The sequence below is a fragment of the Delphinus delphis genome, chromosome 3 (genome assembly GCF_949987515.2).
Source record: "Delphinus delphis chromosome 3, mDelDel1.2, whole genome shotgun sequence".
Lineage (NCBI taxonomy): Eukaryota > Metazoa > Chordata > Mammalia > Artiodactyla > Delphinidae > Delphinus > Delphinus delphis.
In genome coordinates, this window is record NC_082685.1 from 114,094,691 (window position 1) to 114,113,012 (window position 18,322).

At 46.3% G+C, this 18,322-nt stretch overlaps 3 protein-coding genes across 3 annotated transcripts in view; 2 read left to right on the forward strand and 1 right to left on the reverse strand.

Annotated features, from left to right (window-relative positions):
• The window catches only part of HMGCR (3-hydroxy-3-methylglutaryl-CoA reductase), a 62,430-nt gene extending 48,751 nt beyond the window's left edge, over positions 1 to 13,679 (reverse strand). Inside the window, exon 1 of the mRNA XM_060009301.1 lies at positions 13,392 to 13,679. The gene's annotated coding sequence lies outside the window, so the exon portion shown is untranslated. The remainder of the gene's footprint in view (positions 1 to 13,391) is intronic.
• On the forward strand, positions 9,956 to 11,521 carry LOC132422447 (syncytin-1-like). Its single transcript, XM_060007178.1, has one exon. The coding sequence runs from the start codon at positions 9,956 to 9,958 to the stop codon at positions 11,519 to 11,521; it is 1,566 nt and encodes a 521-aa protein (XP_059863161.1).
• Positions 13,680 to 14,107: 428 nt separating the features above from the next.
• The window catches only part of ANKRD31 (ankyrin repeat domain 31), a 129,400-nt gene continuing 125,185 nt past the window's right edge, over positions 14,108 to 18,322 (forward strand). The window contains 1 exon segment of the mRNA XM_060007007.1: positions 14,108 to 14,213. Coding sequence (XP_059862990.1) covers positions 14,113 to 14,213 — 101 coding nt within the window. The 5' untranslated portion in view covers positions 14,108 to 14,112.

Genomic DNA, 18,322 nt, shown 5'->3' on the forward strand with positions numbered 1-18,322 from the left:
CCTCAATCCCCCTAAACAACCCCAAATAAACATACACTCTAAGATAAAGGTGTGAATTTGCTGTGTAAGCAGCTAAGTGACAACTGTGTTTGCTATTCAAACACAACCTTTGTTGAAGTTTCATAGCTCTCACTTCAAAAAGATTATCACCTTGACACCTTTCCTATATGAAATTCCAGAGCTGTCACTGTTCAGCTCTTTGCTTTATTCTGTAAATAGTATACCAAGAGAAGCTATACATGTCTATGTATATATCTGCTTTTCATTCTTCTTAATGACAACATAGTATTCCACTGATAATCCCCTATTGATGGACATTTAGGGTGTCTCTAACTTTTCAAAATTACTGTTGGAATCTTCTGAACTTGTCAAAACTAGTTGACAAAATCAGTGTCATTTTCACCAGGCTGTTGCATTTGCGTTTCTAATTCTTTGACAGCCTATCATGACTTTATCTGTCACTTTGATTGCCAATTTTTTATACCAACATTATACTGTGTTTTTAGGGGGAAAATAATTTAAGAATCCTTACAAAACCCTGATAATCATGTTTAACATCTGTTGCTTTTTTCATGTCATCATAAATTATAAAATGTTGTAATGTATTTCTCCTTCTGAGACAGATGATCAGTTTATAACTGTTGCCCCCTAACTAGGTCATTTTGCATTTTCACTTCTAAAGAAATATATTACTCATGATCTAATAGAGCTAAACAATGAATAATTATGATTTTAGAGATCACACAGAATAGCAACGTCTTGTAGGCATCCTGGGGCAATGGGTCAGGGAGGGTTGTTATAAGTTACCACTAGGCATGCCTAGTCCTCTGATTCTCATTTTTGAGATGCCGAGTTTTTGCAATCAACCTTTGCTGATTTTATGGGCTTCATTGTAATATATCTTTTTGTCAATCACCAGAATAACACATGCTATTAATTATTCTTCAGAGGGTTTTTTAAAATGAAATATTAATTGCTTATTAGGCTATTACCTTAAATTTCATAGTACTTTTAACTTTTTGAATTATTTTCATATCTATTTTATATATGCCATTTTAAAGTAAAATTGAGCTTCTATATTAAATTCTGCACTAAGAAAGGACATAGCCTGTAGGAGTTGGGTCAGCATATTCCTACACAAGTGAATCAACTATAACGATGACTGCAAAACAAATTTAGGTATTGAACCAACACCTAATCCTGTGTAAACCTGTCTCTGTGTTTTCCCACATTTTGCAGTTTTTGAGAAAGGGTCTCACATATACTGATTTTTCAGATTACATGCATATTCTCATTCATTTCTAAATTCACAAAATAGTTCTTATTTGTGCTGAAGACCATGCAAATAATTTGGGTTGATGGATGGCAATCTTTTTTTTTTTTAATCCAAATCTTTGAGAAAATGAATGTTATTTTTGGAAAATGCATTTTAAAATACTCATCATAAAATACTCAGTGAAGTACTTTATATACCTTTATTTTGGAGGGAAATAAAGTAATAAGGTGAAAAGTGGGTTTACTCTCTTAGATATTCATGTTGTGTTATATTTATGATCAAGCAAATCTTCCATGAAAGTCTCATCTCTTACAGTTCTGGGATCTAAAGTAACCTGGATAGAATGGAAATGCTATGAAGCTATATAAGCAGGAAAAAATTAAAATTTTAAAAGCCAAATATATTGTGTAACCACAAAAATCCTGAGACTTCTTTTTCAAAATCCACACTTCTAAACAAGTCTCATTATAGTACACCTTGTGCATACTCCACTTCCTGCTTAGTGCCTGAGTCCTCATCTCACACCACTCTCCTCTGACTCCCCAGCTTCCGGCACACAAGCCTCCTGGGATGTCTCAGGGCCTGTGCACTTATGTTCATTCTTCAAATGTCACCTCTTCAGAGAGGTGATCTCTGACCATGTTCTCTAATCAGCAGCCTCTTTATTTCTCTCAGGCACACATCACTCTCTGAATTATCTCATTTATTTATGTACTTGTTTGTTGTCTGACTCATCCATTAGAAGGCGAGGCCAGTAAGGGAAGGGCCCTAATTCCCAGCCCTCCTTCAGGGCACTGAGCCTCACGAGCATTTGTGGTATAGCATATATGCTATTGGTACGATTTTGGAATTTTCCTTCCTAATGAAAATCTGAGGTGGCAAAGCTGGCCTTCTACTTTTAATTCACCTTTAAAACAAGTAAAGAATTCCCAAATAGAACTTTTTCTCGAAAGACTTAAAGCCTAAATGGAAATCAAGCAATGAAAATTTAATTATAGTTCTGAAGGATTACTTGGTTTCATTTTATAAATTTACTATACAATATTATTCCTCAAAGATTCAAATTTTGATATAATCTAACTTAACTGTATTCTGCCTCATATTCTTTAATTTTTTACAGATATTTGTTGGTTTAAAAAGAATATAATGCTCTTCTCAAGGTTTTCTGACTAATTCACTATGTGTTAGTATTTATATTAACAAGCAATCAATTTTCCTTTTTAACTACTTGAATTTCTCCCCTATTCTTAGGACTCTTTAAATCTAAAAGAGTTCCCATTCTCTCTTTTTTTACCCCATGATATTAAATTGTTGAAAGAAACCAGGTCATTTGTCCTATTGAATTTCCCACATTCTAGATTTGGTTAATTTTATCTTCCTGGTGTTAACACATTTCTCTGCTTTTCCACCTTCCCCCCTCATATAAATAACTGATAGTTAGATCTAGAGTCTTGATTAGATTCAGGTTTTTAACTTTTATGGGGGCTTAGAATACTTCATAGGTAGCACCATTTATTCCTATTGTATCATGCCTGGAGGAGCATATTTGGTTATCTCACTATTAGTGATATGTTAAGGTTATCAGTGGATGTAATGTTGTCAGCCTGATCTACCTGTTACAAAATTCCCCATCAACCTTTCACCTGGGAATTTAGGACTGTTTTAAACATGGAGGATATATAGGTGGAGAGGTGTAGAAAACACAAAGAGGTCTAGTTCTTTACATATTTATTACTGTTCTGCCTCGTTTATAGAGTTGAGGTGAGGAATATTCAAATAAGTTTATTTTTTGTATATTAACTGTAGGTTATTTTATTTTTATTGAAGTATAGTTGATTTATAATATTGTGTTAGTTTCAGGTGTACAGCAGAGTGATTCAGTTATACATATATATATATGTTTTTCAGGTTCTTTTCCATTGTAGGTTATTACAGGATATTGAATATAGTTCCTCGTGCTATACAGTAAATCTTTGTTGTTTATCTATTTTATATATCATAGTGTGTATCTGTTAATCCTATAATCCTAATTTACCCCCCCTTCCCCTTTGGTAACCGTAAGTTTGTTTTCTATGTCTATGAGTCTGTTTCTGTTTTGTAAATAAATTCATTTGTATTATTTTTCCACATATAAGTGATATATAATTTTTGTCTTTCTCTGTCTGACTGACTTCACTTAGTGGGATATTTTTTAGGTCTATCCATGATGCTGCAAACGTCAATACTTCAGTCTTTATGACTGAGTAATATTCCATCGTATATATATATACACTGAGGGGGCTATGTTCTAGTTTGGTGAGAATAGGACTGAGTTGACGCCCTGCATTCAATTTGTGCTTTTCCTGGAATTTCTTTTCTGTTCTTTCCGGAGGGGGAGGGCCGAAAAAAGGACCATTCCAGGGCGCGGCGCTGGGCTTGCCACATTTGGGAGCGCCGCCTGAAGTTGGGCGCACAGCCTCCCGACGCCCTGCCGTTGGGCTGGTGGAGGCCGCAGCACTGCTAGGGTTGTATCAGTCCTCCTGTTTGCACTATTTCTTTTTGCGACCATGGCCCCGCCTTAAGTATTTCTAATTAAGAAACAAAACCTCAGGAAACCGAAACTTAACCAGCCGCTCTCGCTTCTGTAATTACGCCTGCTGACCCCCCCCCCCCCCCCCCGCAACCGTCCAACCAATCAGACGGCGACTAGTGTCTCTGTTTAAAAGTCAACCAATCGGCGACTAGCGTCTTTGTTTAAAAGTCAACCAATCGGCGACTAGTGTCTCTGTTTAAAAGTCAACCAATCGGCGACTAGTGTCTTTGTTTAAAAGTCAACCAATCGGCGACTATATTTGTGCCGGTCTATAAAAGAGCTGTACTAAACTCCGCCAGGGCCTCTTAGCGTCACGGGCAAGGAGTGCGCGGAGGTCCAGGTTCGAACCTGCAATAAATGACCCTTGCCGTTTGGCTTTGACTCTCGACTCTGGTGGTCTTGTGGAGGGGCCTCGCGACCTTGGGCATTTCATTTGGGGGCTCGTCCGGGATGCCCCCAAGCCCACCAGACATCAGGTCAACGGGTCATCGCTGACAACCGATCGGTAAGTAAGCCGGCTCAGGGTACCTTCTGTTTTGGGGACTAGGACAGTCCTGGCGGACGCGCTATAGAACACCTAGTCGGGTGTGGTTGGAGACGTCCACCACGACCCATCTGGGGCTGGCAGCCCATCTGAAGCGCGCACGCGATAACCTCCCCTTCCTCCTTTTACAGACTCCGCTATTGGGACTGCTCTTAATCACTTTTGTTTTCAGAGTAACCTTTTCTAATCAATCTCTTACAGGACCTAGACATGGGCCAAGCACAGAGTACCCCCCTCTCCCTCCTTCTCGCTAATTTCGGGGATGTAAAGTCCCGAGGACACAACTTCAGTCTGGATATCTGGAGAAGAAAACTAATTATCTTCTGCCGCTCTGAATGGCCAACTTTCGGGGTTGGCTGGCCCACCGAGGGTACCTTTTGTCTTCCTATAATCCTAAAAGTTAAATCTAGAGTTTTCTTGCCAGGAAAAGAAGGCCATCCGGACCAGATCCCCTACATCCTGGTATGGCAGGACCTGGTAGAAAACCCTCCTCCCTGGATGACCCCCTTTTTGTCATCAGGGTCATATAAGATCCTTGCGGCCCGACCAACTAAACCTCCCAAGCCTCAGACCCGAACTGCACCCATACTCTCTGACAGCCAAGACCTCCTTCTCCTAGACCCCCCCCCATATCAATCTCCTCCTGTGGCCCCACAACCAGTCCCCCTTCCTGCTCCTGGCTCTGCTCCTCTCCCCTTGGTAGAACCTCCTGCAGCCCCTCCCGGAGGGCCACCCAGGCCAGAACCGGAGGACCGAGAGGCAGAGGCACTACCGGTCCCCCTGCCCAATGAAAATAATTCCCAGGGGCCGGCTGGGCGCACTCGCGGACGCACTCAGCGCGACCCAGGGTTCCGCCATCCTGATTCTACCATAGCCCTACCCCTGCGAGAAATAGGCCCTCCCGATGAGACAGGGAACCCCCGACTCCAGTATTGGCCATTCTCTACCAGTGACCTATATAATTGGAAAACCCAGAATGCCCGTTTTTCTGATAATCCTAAAGACTTGATAGCTCTTCTAGATAGCGTTATGTTCACTCATCGGCCCACCTGGGATGACTGCCAACAGCTCCTCCGGATCCTATTCACTACCGAAGAACGGGAGCGAATCCAGCTGGAGGCGAGAAAACTGGTTCCTGGAGATGATGGTCAACCCACCGCTAACCCTGACCTCATCAATGCAGCCTTTCCCTTAACTCGCCCCCCGCAGGATGATTGGGACTATAACACCGGAGAAGGTAGGGGACGACTGCTCATTTATCGCCAGACTCTAATGGCGGGTCTCCGGGCTGCCGCGCGCAAGCCCACTAATTTGGCCAAGGTATATTCAATCGTACAAGGTAAAACAGAAACTCCCTCCTCTTATTTAGAAAGATTAATGGAAGCCTTTAGGCAGTATACCCCTATGGATCCAGAGGCCCCCGAAAATCAGGCCGCCATTGTAATGTCCTTCGTTAACCAGGCAGCCCCTGATATTAAAAAGAAACTCCAGAAGTTAGAAGATCTGGAGGGCAAACAGATACAGGACTTACTCCGTATCGCCCAGCGCGTCTTTAATAACCGGGACGCCCCAGAGGATAAACAACTTAAAGCCACTGAGAAAATGACTAAAGTCTTGGCCGCCATTGTTCAGAAAGACCAAGAGGGCCCCCCAGCCACTCGACCTTCCAGGCGACCATTGGATAGAGATCAATGTGCCTATTGCAAGGAAAAGGGCCACTGGGCTCGGGAATGCCCCAAGAAAAGGCAGCCGCGCCCCAACCAGGGGCAATGGCAACCGAACGCCACCCCAGTCCTGTTTACACATGATACAAAGTAGGGGGGACGGGGTTCGGACCCCCTCCCCGAACCCAGGGTAACCCTACGAGTGGAGGGGAAACCAGTCCAATTCCTGGTGGATACAGGGGCACAGCATTCGGTCTTGGTTAAGCCCCACGGGAAAATTTCTAACAAATCCTCCTGGGTCCAGGGAGCTACGGGAGTCAAACGTTACCTTTGGACCACTCAGAGAACTGTGGACTTGGGCACGGGAAGGGTAACCCATACCTTTCTGGTCATTCCCGATAGCCCTTGCCCCTTACTGGGGAGAGACTTACTCACTAAAATGGGAGCACAAATTCATTTTCGGCCAGAGGGGCCAATCGTAACAGACCCTCACGACCAACCCATATCTGTGCTCACCCTGAACTTGGAAGATGAGTACCGACTTCACCAGGAACCACCCTCCCAAAATCAAGATATAGAGTTATGGCTTCAGCAGTTCCCCGAAGCATGGGCAGAAACAGGGGGGATGGGACTAGCCAAACACCGCCCAGCCCTATTCATAGAGATCAAACCGGGGGCAGATCCTGCACGTGTCCGACAGTATCCCATGCCCCTAGAGGCCAAGACTGGTATCACTCCTCATATTCGCCGGCTTCTTGACCTGGGGATACTGCGTCCCTGCCAGTCGGCCTGGAATACACCCCTGCTGCCAGTCCGCAAACCTAACAGTAAAGACTACCGCCCAGTGCAGGACCTGAGGGAAGTTAACAGACGGGTCATAGACATCCATCCTACTGTGCCCAATCCATATACTCTTTTGAGCGCCCTTTGTCCAGAAAAACAATGGTATACTGTGCTGGACCTCAAAGATGCCTTTTTTAGTTTACCCTTGGCGCCCAAAAGTCAAGAACTCTTTGCCTTCGAATGGTCAGACCCCGAGAGAGGTATAAACGGACAACTCACCTGGACCAGACTTCCCCAAGGATTCAAAAACTCGCCTACCTTGTTTGATGAGGCCCTACACGAGGATCTCAGTGAGTACCGGAGACAAAACCCCAATGTAACCCTTCTGCAGTATGTTGATGATCTCTTAATAGCTGCTGAGACCGCTGAAGCCTGCCTGCAGGGAACCAGAAACCTCCTACGGACTCTCGGCACCCTGGGATACCGAGCCTCTGCCAAGAAAGCACAGATCTGCAGGCCTGAGGTAACTTACCTGGGATACCTATTGAAAGGGGGGCAACGATGGCTCACAGATGCACGGAAGGAAACCGTCCTCCGCATCCCCAGACCCACCACGCCTCGACAGGTGAGGGAATTTTTGGGGTCGGCTGGGTTCTGCCGTTTATGGATACCCAAATTTGCTGAAATGGCCAAACCGCTATACCTAGCCACCAAAGAGCAGACGCCCTTTGAATGGACAGAAGAGGCTGAGCAGTCATTTCAGCAGATCAAAACTGCCTTGCTGTCCGCACCCGCCCTGGGTCTCCCTGATGTCTCCAAGCCCTTCCACCTCTTTGTAGATGAAAGCAAAGGCATAGCTAAGGCCGTGTTGACCCAGCCCCTCGGTCCTTGGCCCCGGCCTGTTGCTTACCTATCAAAAAAATTGGACCCAGTGGCTGCCGGCTGGCCTCCTTGCCTCCGGATGATCGCCGCCATGGCCCTAATGGTAAAGGATGCTGACAGACTAACTATGGGGCAGGAGTTACATGTCACCACCCCCCACGCCATCGACGGGGTTCTCAAACAGCCTCCCGACCGATGGATGAGCAATGCTCGATTGGTCCACTACCAGGGTCTACTGTTAAATCCCCTCAGAATCAGCTACACTCCGCCGCGGGCATTAAACCCTGCCTCCCTATTACCTGACCCAGATTTGGACTCCCCACTCCATGACTGTGCAGAGGTACTGGCCCAGATCCATGGGGTTCGGGAAGACCTACGTGACCAGCCCCTACCGGATGCACAAGTCACATGGTTCACTGACGGCAGCAGCTTTGTCCAGCAAGGTCAGAGGTATGCGGGGGCAGCAGTAACATCAGAAACTGAGGTGATATGGGCAGAGACTCTCCCCCCAGGGACCTCAGCCCAAAAAGCTGAATTAATTGCCCTGACCCAAGCTCTCAAGATGAGCAAAGGCCAAAAAGCTACCATATACACAGACAGCCGGTATGCTTTCGCTACCGCACATATACATGGGGCAATATACCGAGAGCGGGGACTACTCACAGCAGAGGGCAAAGACATCAAGAACAAAGAGGAAATCCTGGCCTTGCTAGCGGCCATATGGGAACCCAAAAAGCTAGCCATTGTACACTGCCCGGGGCATCAAAAACCCACGAATCCAGTCACCCGAGGCAACAATTTGGCAGACCAGACGGCTCGAAAGGCGGCACACACTCCAATACCATTACTTCCCCTGCAACTGCCGGATCCAGGCCCCCGGGAACTACCGCCCCAACCCGACTACTCGGAGGATGACATCAGATGGATGAGCAAGCTTCCTCTAACCCAGGTTAGAGACGGATGGTGGCGGGACGCTAAAAACAATATCCTCCTTCCTGAGAGACTAGGAACCCTGGTCCTTGAACGGATCCACCGTAGCACCCACTTGGGTGCCCGACGGCTACAGGATCTCATCAGGCAGACTGGACTTAAAATTAAAAATGTCTCCGAGAAGACTGAACGACTGGTTGCTGACTGTGCAGTCTGCCAACTCCATAATGCCAGCACCCACCCGCCAACCACTGGCATCCGGGAGAGAGGAAACCAGCCTGGAGCCTACTGGGAAGTGGACTTCACGGAGGTAAAGCCTGGCAAATATGGGTATAAATATTTACTGGTGTTTATAGATACCTTTTCAGGTTGGACTGAGGCATTCCCAACCAAGAATGAGACTGCACGAATAGTAGCTAAGAAGCTACTAGAAGAGATCCTGCCCAGGTATGGCTTTCCAGTTATGATAGGGTCCGACAACGGGCCAGCCTTCGTTTCTAAGGTAAGTCAGGATCTGGCTTCCATACTTGGGGCTAATTGGAAATTACATTGTGCATACCGCCCCCAGAGTTCAGGACAGGTAGAAAGGATGAATAGAACTCTAAAAGAGACCTTGACTAAATTGACCATGGAGACTGGCGCTAACTGGGTAGTCCTACTCCCCTACGCTCTGTTTAGGGTGCGAAATTCCCCCTATAAGCTAGGATTTACTCCCTATGAAATAATGCATGGTAGGCCTCCTCCTATCATCCCTAATCTAAAGACTAACCTTATCCAATTGGACCCAGAAAATAATCTCCTGTCTTCCCTCCAAGCCTTACAGCGGATACACGAGACAATCTGGCCCAAACTAAAAGAGCTATATGCAACAGGACCCCCACCTACTCCACACCAGCTCCGGCCAGGTGACTGGGTCCTTGTCAAACGCCATCGACAAGAGACCCTAGAACCCAGGTGGAAAGGACCTTACCAGATCATCCTGACAACGCCGACAGCCATTAAGGTGGACAGCATAGCTGCCTGGATCCATCACACGCACGTCAAGCCGGTGGACCCATTTTCTGACCTCATCAAGTCCACTAAAGCTGACGTCACCTGGACTGATGACCGGAGTAAGAACAATCCCCTCAAACTGACTTTGCGCCGTACCCTCCCCCATGATGACCAAGGTACTGCTGATAGCCCTAATGATAGTCCTAACCCTCAACCCTCGGGCCACGAGGGGAGGATTCGGCCCTCCCCCCAATAAGAATACTTTAATACAACTACTATATGGTGCACCGTGCGAGTGCAGGGGAGGTACTATGGAGACTCCTGTTGTTCCCCGAGGGTATACTCATATGCAGGACTGCGGGGGCATAACTGCGTATCTTGTTCAGGAATATAGGGTTACCGGGGCCTCTCAAAACTGGCAATGCTACCATAAGCCTAAGCCACTTCCCCCTCGAGCTACTTGCCCCTGTTCTACCTTCCAGGAATCAATGCATAGCATGTGCTATTCCTCTTACCAGCAATGTATAGGGGCCAATAACAAGACTTATTTCACAGCCATACTACAGAATAATAAAAGCCCCACCATTAGTGATGATAATAAATACCTTCAGGCTGGATGCACTGGCACCCCCGGGACCCCGGTATGCTGGAATACCAGGGCCCCCACACATATGTCAGACGGTGGGGGGCCCCAGGACGCAGTGCGCCAGATAGAAACCCGAAGACAAATAGAAGAGGCCTATCGGCATCTGTACCCACAGCTCAGCTACCACCCCCTAATTCTCCCTAAGGTCGATCCCTCTGAATTGGACTCGCAGACCATGTCCATACTAGAAGCTACTTTTGCGCTTTTGAATACCACCAACCCCAACTTAGCACAGGATTGCTGGCTCTGCCTTCCTCAAGGACCGCCCCGCCCTATAGCCATCCCCACCTTCGCCAATTTAAATATCAGCGAACGATGTAACCCTACTTCACTCCCCGAGCCGTTCCCCATACAATTTTCAAAATTTTCAACCACCTTTAATACCTCATGCTTTGTCAAGAACGATTCCCTCTCTAACGCCAGTATTGACTTGGGAATCCTTTCATCCACTGGATGTAGTCAATATATCCCCGTGAACTCCTCCCTCTGTAGTCCTAATACCACTGTCTTTGTCTGTGGAAGTAACCTAGCATACACCTATTTACCCCCGAATTGGACAGGGGTCTGCACCCTGGCCACCCTTCTCCCCAATGTAGACCTGATCTCGGGAGACACCCCGTTGCCCATTCCCAGCTTTGACCTCTGGGCAGGCAGAACCAAACGAGCCATTACAGTCCTACCCCTCCTGGTAGGATTAGGAATTACAGGAGCTGTGGCCACAGGGAGTACAGGTCTTGGGGTCTCCCTTCACTCCTATAGTCAGCTGTCAAGGCAATTAATAGATGTAGAAACTCTCTCTGGGACCATTCAGGACTTACAGGACCAATTAGATTCGCTGGCCGAGGTGGTCCTACAGAATAGGAGGGGCTTAGACTTACTGACAGCTGAACAGGGTGGGATATGCCTCGCCCTAAAAGAAAAATGTTGTTTCTATGCAAATAAATCAGGCATTGTAAGAAATAAGATCCACCAGCTCCAGGAAGACCTAGCTCGCCGCCGGCAAGAATTAGCGGATAATCCCCTTTGGTCAGGATTTCATGGGATGCTCCCCTTCCTCCTCCCCATCCTGGGCCCTCTACTATGCCTCCTTCTCCTCCTCACTATAGGCCCCTGTATACTCAGTAAAGTCATGAATTTTGTTCGCGAAAGAATAAATACAGTCCAGCTAATGATATTAAGAACACAATATCAGCCCTGCGAGGCCTCAGAAATTGAAGAAACGGAGCCTTGAGGACCCAAGATTGGCTCCTCTGGTTCATGAGAAAGGGGGGAATGAGGGGGCTATGTTCTAGTTTGGTGAGAATAGGACTGAGTTGACGCCCTGCATTCAATTTGTGCTTTTCCTGGAATTTCTTTTCTGTTCTTTCCGGAGGGGGAGGGCCGAAAAAAGGACCATTCCAGGGCGCGGCGCTGGGCTTGCCACATTTGGGAGCGCCGCCTGAAGTTGGGCGCACAGCCTCCCGACGCCCTGCCGTTGGGCTGGTGGAGGCCGCAGCACTGCTAGGGTTGTATCAGTCCTCCTGTTTGCACTATTTCTTTTTGCGACCATGGCCCCGCCTTAAGTATTTCTAATTAAGAAACAAAACCTCAGGAAACCGAAACTTAACCAGCCGCTCTCGCTTCTGTAATTACGCCTGCTGACCCCCCCCCCCCCGCAACCGTCCAACCAATCAGACGGCGACTAGTGTCTCTGTTTAAAAGTCAACCAATCGGCGACTAGCGTCTTTGTTTAAAAGTCAACCAATCGGCGACTAGTGTCTCTGTTTAAAAGTCAACCAATCGGCGACTAGTGTCTTTGTTTAAAAGTCAACCAATCGGCGACTAGTGTCTCTGTTTAAAAGTCAACCAATCGGCGACTAGTGTCTTTGTTTAAAAGTCAACCAATCGGCGACTATATTTGTGCCGGTCTATAAAAGAGCTGTACTAAACTCCGCCAGGGCCTCTTAGCGTCACGGGCAAGGAGTGCGCGGAGGTCCAGGTTCGAACCTGCAATAAATGACCCTTGCCGTTTGGCTTTGACTCTCGACTCTGGTGGTCTTGTGGAGAGGCCTCGCGACCTTGGGCATTTCAACACCACATCTTTATCCATTTATCTGTGGATGGACACTTCAGTTGCTTCCATGTCTTGGCTATTATAAATAGTGCTGCTATGAACATTGGGGTACATGACTCTTTTTAAATTAGAGTTTTTGTCTTTTCCAGATATATGCCCAGGAGTGGGACTGCTGGATCATATGGTAGCTCTAGTTTTAGTTTTTTAAGGAACCTTCACACTGTTTCCCATAGTGGCTTCACACTGTTTCCCATAGTGGCTGCACAGTTGTAGGAGGGTTTCCTTTTCTCCACACCCAGAATCAAGTAAGTTTAAAAGACAACCACGAACCAAGTGTTTTAAACAGCAGTGGCTTAACTATGGTCTAAATAGTAAAGTGCACAGGGAACTCTGCTCAATACTCTGTAATAACATAAATGGGAAAAGAATTTGAAAAAGAACAGATACATGCATATGTATAACTGAATCACTTTGCTGTACACCTGAAACTAACATTGTTAATCAACTCTACTCCAATACAAAATAAAAATCTTGAAAAGTAGTAAAATAATAATAGGTATGGCAAAGCCACTCCATGTACTGAAAAGGACAGTAAATTGAGGAGTCAGAAAACCCTAGTTTCTTTCATTTATTTGACAAACCATTAAAGACCCAATATGTGCTTGGACCCTGTAGATTCCGAAGTGAGTACCATAAACTTGCTATGCAGAAAGGGTGTGTCTTATTGGAATCTTCCTCTCACTTGGGAGGTGGAGCTCACTTGGCTTTGTTTCGAATGAGTCTGAATTAAAAACTTGCGAAGAGACTGAAATCAAATATATAAGAATGTAGTCACTTCATTTAAAAATAATAATTGGTTACTGTGGGAGGCTGCTAGGCACCAATATTATTATAAAAAGTAATAAAGGGAAAATACAAGGCATTTAACCTGCCTTTCCAACACAATCTGTATTCCAGCATAACCAAAGAGTTGAGGAAAAAACAGAAATATAAAACAAACCAGTTGGATCATCTAAAAACTTCTGATTAACATTTTTGTTTTGCTTACCTCAGGGGGACTCTTGGGGAAGGGATGTCAAAGGGATTAAGGAGAAAGGCAGCACTTGAAGGACTCAAAAACACTCTTCGGGGCTAAGACCACATTCTGGCTTCAGAAAAGTCTAGCAGAGCTGACAGTTCTTTCCGGGTCTGCGTCTCACAAGCCCGAGATGAGCTGCACGGCACGTGACCCAGCTCTCCCTCGCTGCCGGTATAGCGTTAGGCGGGCTCGGCCTCCAGTCTGTCCGGTGCAACGCTTCCTTTCCGATCCCCGCGGCCGCAGCTCTAGACCCCCCCCCCCCCCCCCGCCACCGCCCAGCCACAAAGCAAAAGTGCGGAAGGCGAGTATGGTAGTCGGCCACGCCCCAGACCGCCGGGAAACCCGGGACCCGCGGGCGCGCGCCCGGCCACTTCGGGTCACTTCCGGCCACGGGAGCGGGGGGGCGGGGTCGACGTACGGCGCGCGGGTCAGACGAGCGGCGCGCGGCTCCCCCTGCCGGCGGCGTGGGGTCAGGCCTCCGCGCTGGCCCGCCTTCCCCACGACGCTCTCCGACCCCGCGGTGTGTGCTCGCGTGGCCCACCGGGCTCCCGCCACCAGTTTTGTTCTGAATTTACAATTTCTCCTGGCCCTCAGAGCAAATTAAAAATTTTTTTATTTTTATTTTTTATTTTTTGGGGGAATGGAGGAGTTAGAGAAAGAGGATAAAAAAGACTTGGAGTGTGAGGCGGAGATGGAGGAAGGTGCCCAGGCCCCAGACTGGGACAGTGATGAAACGGTGATCGAGGCATCGGTGACGGAGAGCGACCAGGAAGAAGAGTTGCCCTGGAGAAGGTGACCGCCGTTGGGCCTGGGTTCTGGCGGCGGGTGGCCCTCTGAGGGTTGAGGAGAAATTGTTACCAGCCGAACGTCTGCGTGCGGGCGGGAGTAGGGCCTCATGGGGCAGCTAGGCCTGAGCTCCGAATTTCGTATATAAAGAAGATCGCAACTGCCCCCTAGCCCTTCCCCAACTTAGGACCGAATGAGCTCTATAGCAGGTGGCTTTCTGACATTTTTAAAAAGCCTTCTTAGCCTGGGGCTTTTTTTGCGTAGGCAAAATAGTCTTGGGTCTAAACTCCTCAAGTGCATTTTGCTTCCAGCGACTCGTAGCTCAGGTCCAGGAGACGGTTAGTATACTTTCTCTCAGGAAGAGAATGTGTGACGGGGGAAATGGTTACTACCAAACTGGAAACGGATAGTTTTATAAGAATCAAGGGAAGATGGTAGTTCCGTTCATCAAAACATATCTAGTTCCCAGTGCTGGACACAGGGAGAAGATAAAAGAGATGAGGCCACTGACTCTGAGAAATCTACAGGCCAGGAAAGACGAAAACAGATGATTTCAATGTAATGTGGGAAGTCAGGGTAGGAAGGATGCCCAGGCTGGTTTAGGAGCCCAGAGGGATGCTTACCTCAACCTAAGTGGTCATCAGAGTTTGCCAGGGTTGACTTCTGGGTAGAGTCTTGAAGGTGGGTCGGAATTTGTCAGATGAAGGAGAGGAGGTTTTCAGGCCAAGGAGGTTTTCATGCAGTTGCATGCATGGGTAAAGGTGTAGTGGTGGGACATAGCATTGTGTTATGTGTGTTGGAATGTGCAAACAGTTGGGTGTTACTGAAGTGTTAAATGGGGAGATGGGTGTAGTGAAAGATGAGCCTGGAGAGAAAGGTACAGTAAGGTCACGTGAGGCCTCTTGTAGCCTGTGTGTGTCCTGGTAGGGAGCTTGTAAGATGTTAAGTGGAGGAGCAGCATAATCAGATTTTCATTCACTCAGGCATGCCCTAGACTAGGGCTTTACAAATTTTTTTTTTTTTTTTTTTTTTTTTTTTTGCGGTACGGGGGCCTCTCACTGCTGTGGCCTCTCCCGTTGCGGAGCACAGGCTCCGGACGCGCAGGCTCAGAGGCCATGGCTCACGGGCCCAGCCGCTCCGCGGCATGTGGGATCTTCCCGGACCGGGGCTCGAACCCGTGTCCCCTGCATCAGCAGGCGGACTCTCAACCACTGCGCCACCAGGGAAGCCTGGGCTTTGCAAATTTTAATGAAAGTTATGAATTTCTTATAAATCACTTCAGAATCCTGTTACAAGGTGGATTCCAACTCAGGAGTTCTAGGCTGGGGTTTGAGATTCTGCATTTCTAGCAAGCGTCCAGGTTAAAGTTGGTACTATTAGATCAGGGATCACCTTTTGCAAAGCAAGGCTATAGGGGTTAGCTTTGGGATCAAAGTAGTAACAGACTGGGATGATGAGAGCTCAACTAGGCAGAAACAGTGGGAATAGAGGGAAAAGGACAAATCTGAGAAGCCTTTAGAAAGTAAATTTAGCTGCAGATGGTGATTGATGAGATATGGAGGATGAGGGCAGGGCAGCAGTAAAGGATGATATTCAGATTTTTGGCTCTTTTATATACAGAAACAGTAATATTTGCTCTTATTGGTGTACAGGGACCATTTTGACTGGTACCTGGAGTCTTATAACAACCACTACACTCAAGATCCGGAACAGTTCTGTTATGCAAAAAAAACAAAAAAACTCCTTCGGGCTGCCCTGTCCCTTGTAGTCAAGCCCCTCCCTCCCCATTTAAATCACTATTTCCATTTGTGTGATATATCATCTTTTTTAATCTGTCTGCTTTCATTTTCCTCACTGTCTTTCATTTTCAGCAGTTTGATTATGATGTTTCTGGTAATGATTTTATTTGTGTTTTTCCTGTTTGGGGTTCACTGCTTCTCGAATCTATAAACATATCTTTCACCAAACTTTGGAAGTTTTCTGTCATGATATCTTCATATATATTTTTATGTACCAATCTTTTTATCCTCTCTTTCTGGGGTTTTTGTTGTTGTTGTTTGTTTGTTTGTGGTACGCAGGCCTCTCACTGTTGTAGCCTCTCCCATTGCGGAGCACAGGCTCCGGACGCACAGGCTCAGCGGCCATGGCTCACGGACCCAGCTGCTCTGCAGCATGTGGGATCTTCCCGGACCGGGGCACAAACCAGCATCCCCTGCATCGGCAGGTGGACTCTCAACCACTGCGCCACCAGGGAAGCCCTCTTTCTGGGGTTTTAAATGACATGAATGGTAGACCTTTTGATAGTCTCCAGATCCTTGAGGCTCTAATAATTTTTTTTTGATTTTTTCTCTCTTAGTTCTTCAGACTGTATAATTTCTATTGCTTTATCTTAAGATTCACTTAGTTTTTCCTGTCTCATCTCCATTCTGTTGTTGAGACCATCCAGTGAATTTTTAATTTCAGATATTATATCTCCTAAAATTTCCATCAGATTCTCTTTTACAGTTTTTATTTCTCTGCTGAGAACTTCATTGTTTTCATCCATTGATAAATGTTCACATTTATGTAATAGAGAATTATTATAATAGCTGCATTAAGGTCTTTGTCTTGTAATTCCAGCATCTGGGCTTGGGAGGTTGGGGCATTGGCATCTGTTATTTTTTCTCTCAAGAATTAGTCAGATTTTCCTTTTCTTTGCACGTTGAGTAATTCTGGATTATATCCTGTATATTTTGAATGTTATGTTTTGGACTCTTGTTCCTGTTAAAATCCTCTAGAGGGAGTTGATTTTTGTTTGTTTTAACAGGCAGTCAATCTGATTAGGTTCTGACTGCATGTTCTGTTTTGCCTTCTGTGGGTGGTGGTTACATCAGTCCAATTTTCAAAGCCTTTACTATTTGAGTAAAGCCTTTACTTTACTGTTTGAGTCTGTCTGACTCATGTACCACTCAGGGATTAATCTGGAATTTGGACAGTAGTTAATATCATAGTTCAGTTCTCTAAGCCTTTGTTACACTTTTCTGAATCTGCTCTGCATGTGGACAGCTCAGGGTTGAGCCTCACATTTATGTTGGATCATATACAGAAGTAGGTGATTCCCCTTCCTGCTCTCTTTTCTCCAGGATTCTCATGCACCCTTCCCTCCCCATGCCCACATGTTGATTCGTTTGACCAGAAAGATGGATTTCTTTCAGTGTTAGCCTTCTTGCTGTAGAGTAGTTCCCTGCAGTTGGGGCCACCTTCAGGGCAAAGTGAAAGAAAAAGAGAAGAAAATAAAAGAGGTTCTTTTCATACTCTTGGGAGTATGGTTCCTCTAGTAGGAGAGAGACAGGTTTTCTCTTAAGTTTTAAGTGCCCAAGCTACCATGATTGGTAGCAGTATAGCTCTGAAGCTAAAGAGAGAAAACAAGAAAACTCAGGCACATTCCCCCCACACCTTCCGGCATTCAGGGATCCCTTTCCCTAGTTCTCTGGATAAAGGTAGGAGAGGTTTCTTCTGGAGTTTTTGCTGTCTGTGTCCACTGTACACTTCTAGGTTTAGGCCTAGGATCAAAGCTGGAGACAAGAAAAAGAAAAAAAGAGCAAAAAACAAAACAAAGAAACCAAGCAAACCATGAGACTCACCTACTCCAGAGTTGTTATTTAGATTTCAATTTCAGTCCCCAGTTTACCTGCTATTATTTACTTTTCAGATTGCTCAGGTAGCTGTTAAAAAAAAATTCTACCAGAGTTTTTATTTTTATTTTTTTTATAGATGGCACTGTCTTCTTTTTTTTTTTAATATTTATTTATTTATTTATTTGGTAGCACTGGGTCTTAGTTGCAGCAGGCAGGCTCCTCTAGTTGCGGCTCACGGGCTCCTTATTTGTGGCACATGGGCTCCTTAGTTGTGGCAGGTGAGCTCCTTAGTGGCAGGTGGGCTCCTTAGTTGAAGCTCACTGGCTCCTTAGTTGTGGCATGCAAACTCTTAGTTGTGGCATGCGAACTCTTAGTTGTGGCATGCATGTGGGATCTAGTTCCCTGACCAGGGATCAAACCTGGGCCCCCTGCATTGGGAGCATGGAGTCTTAACCCCTGCGTCACCAGGGAAGTCCCATCTACCAGAGTTTTTAGTTG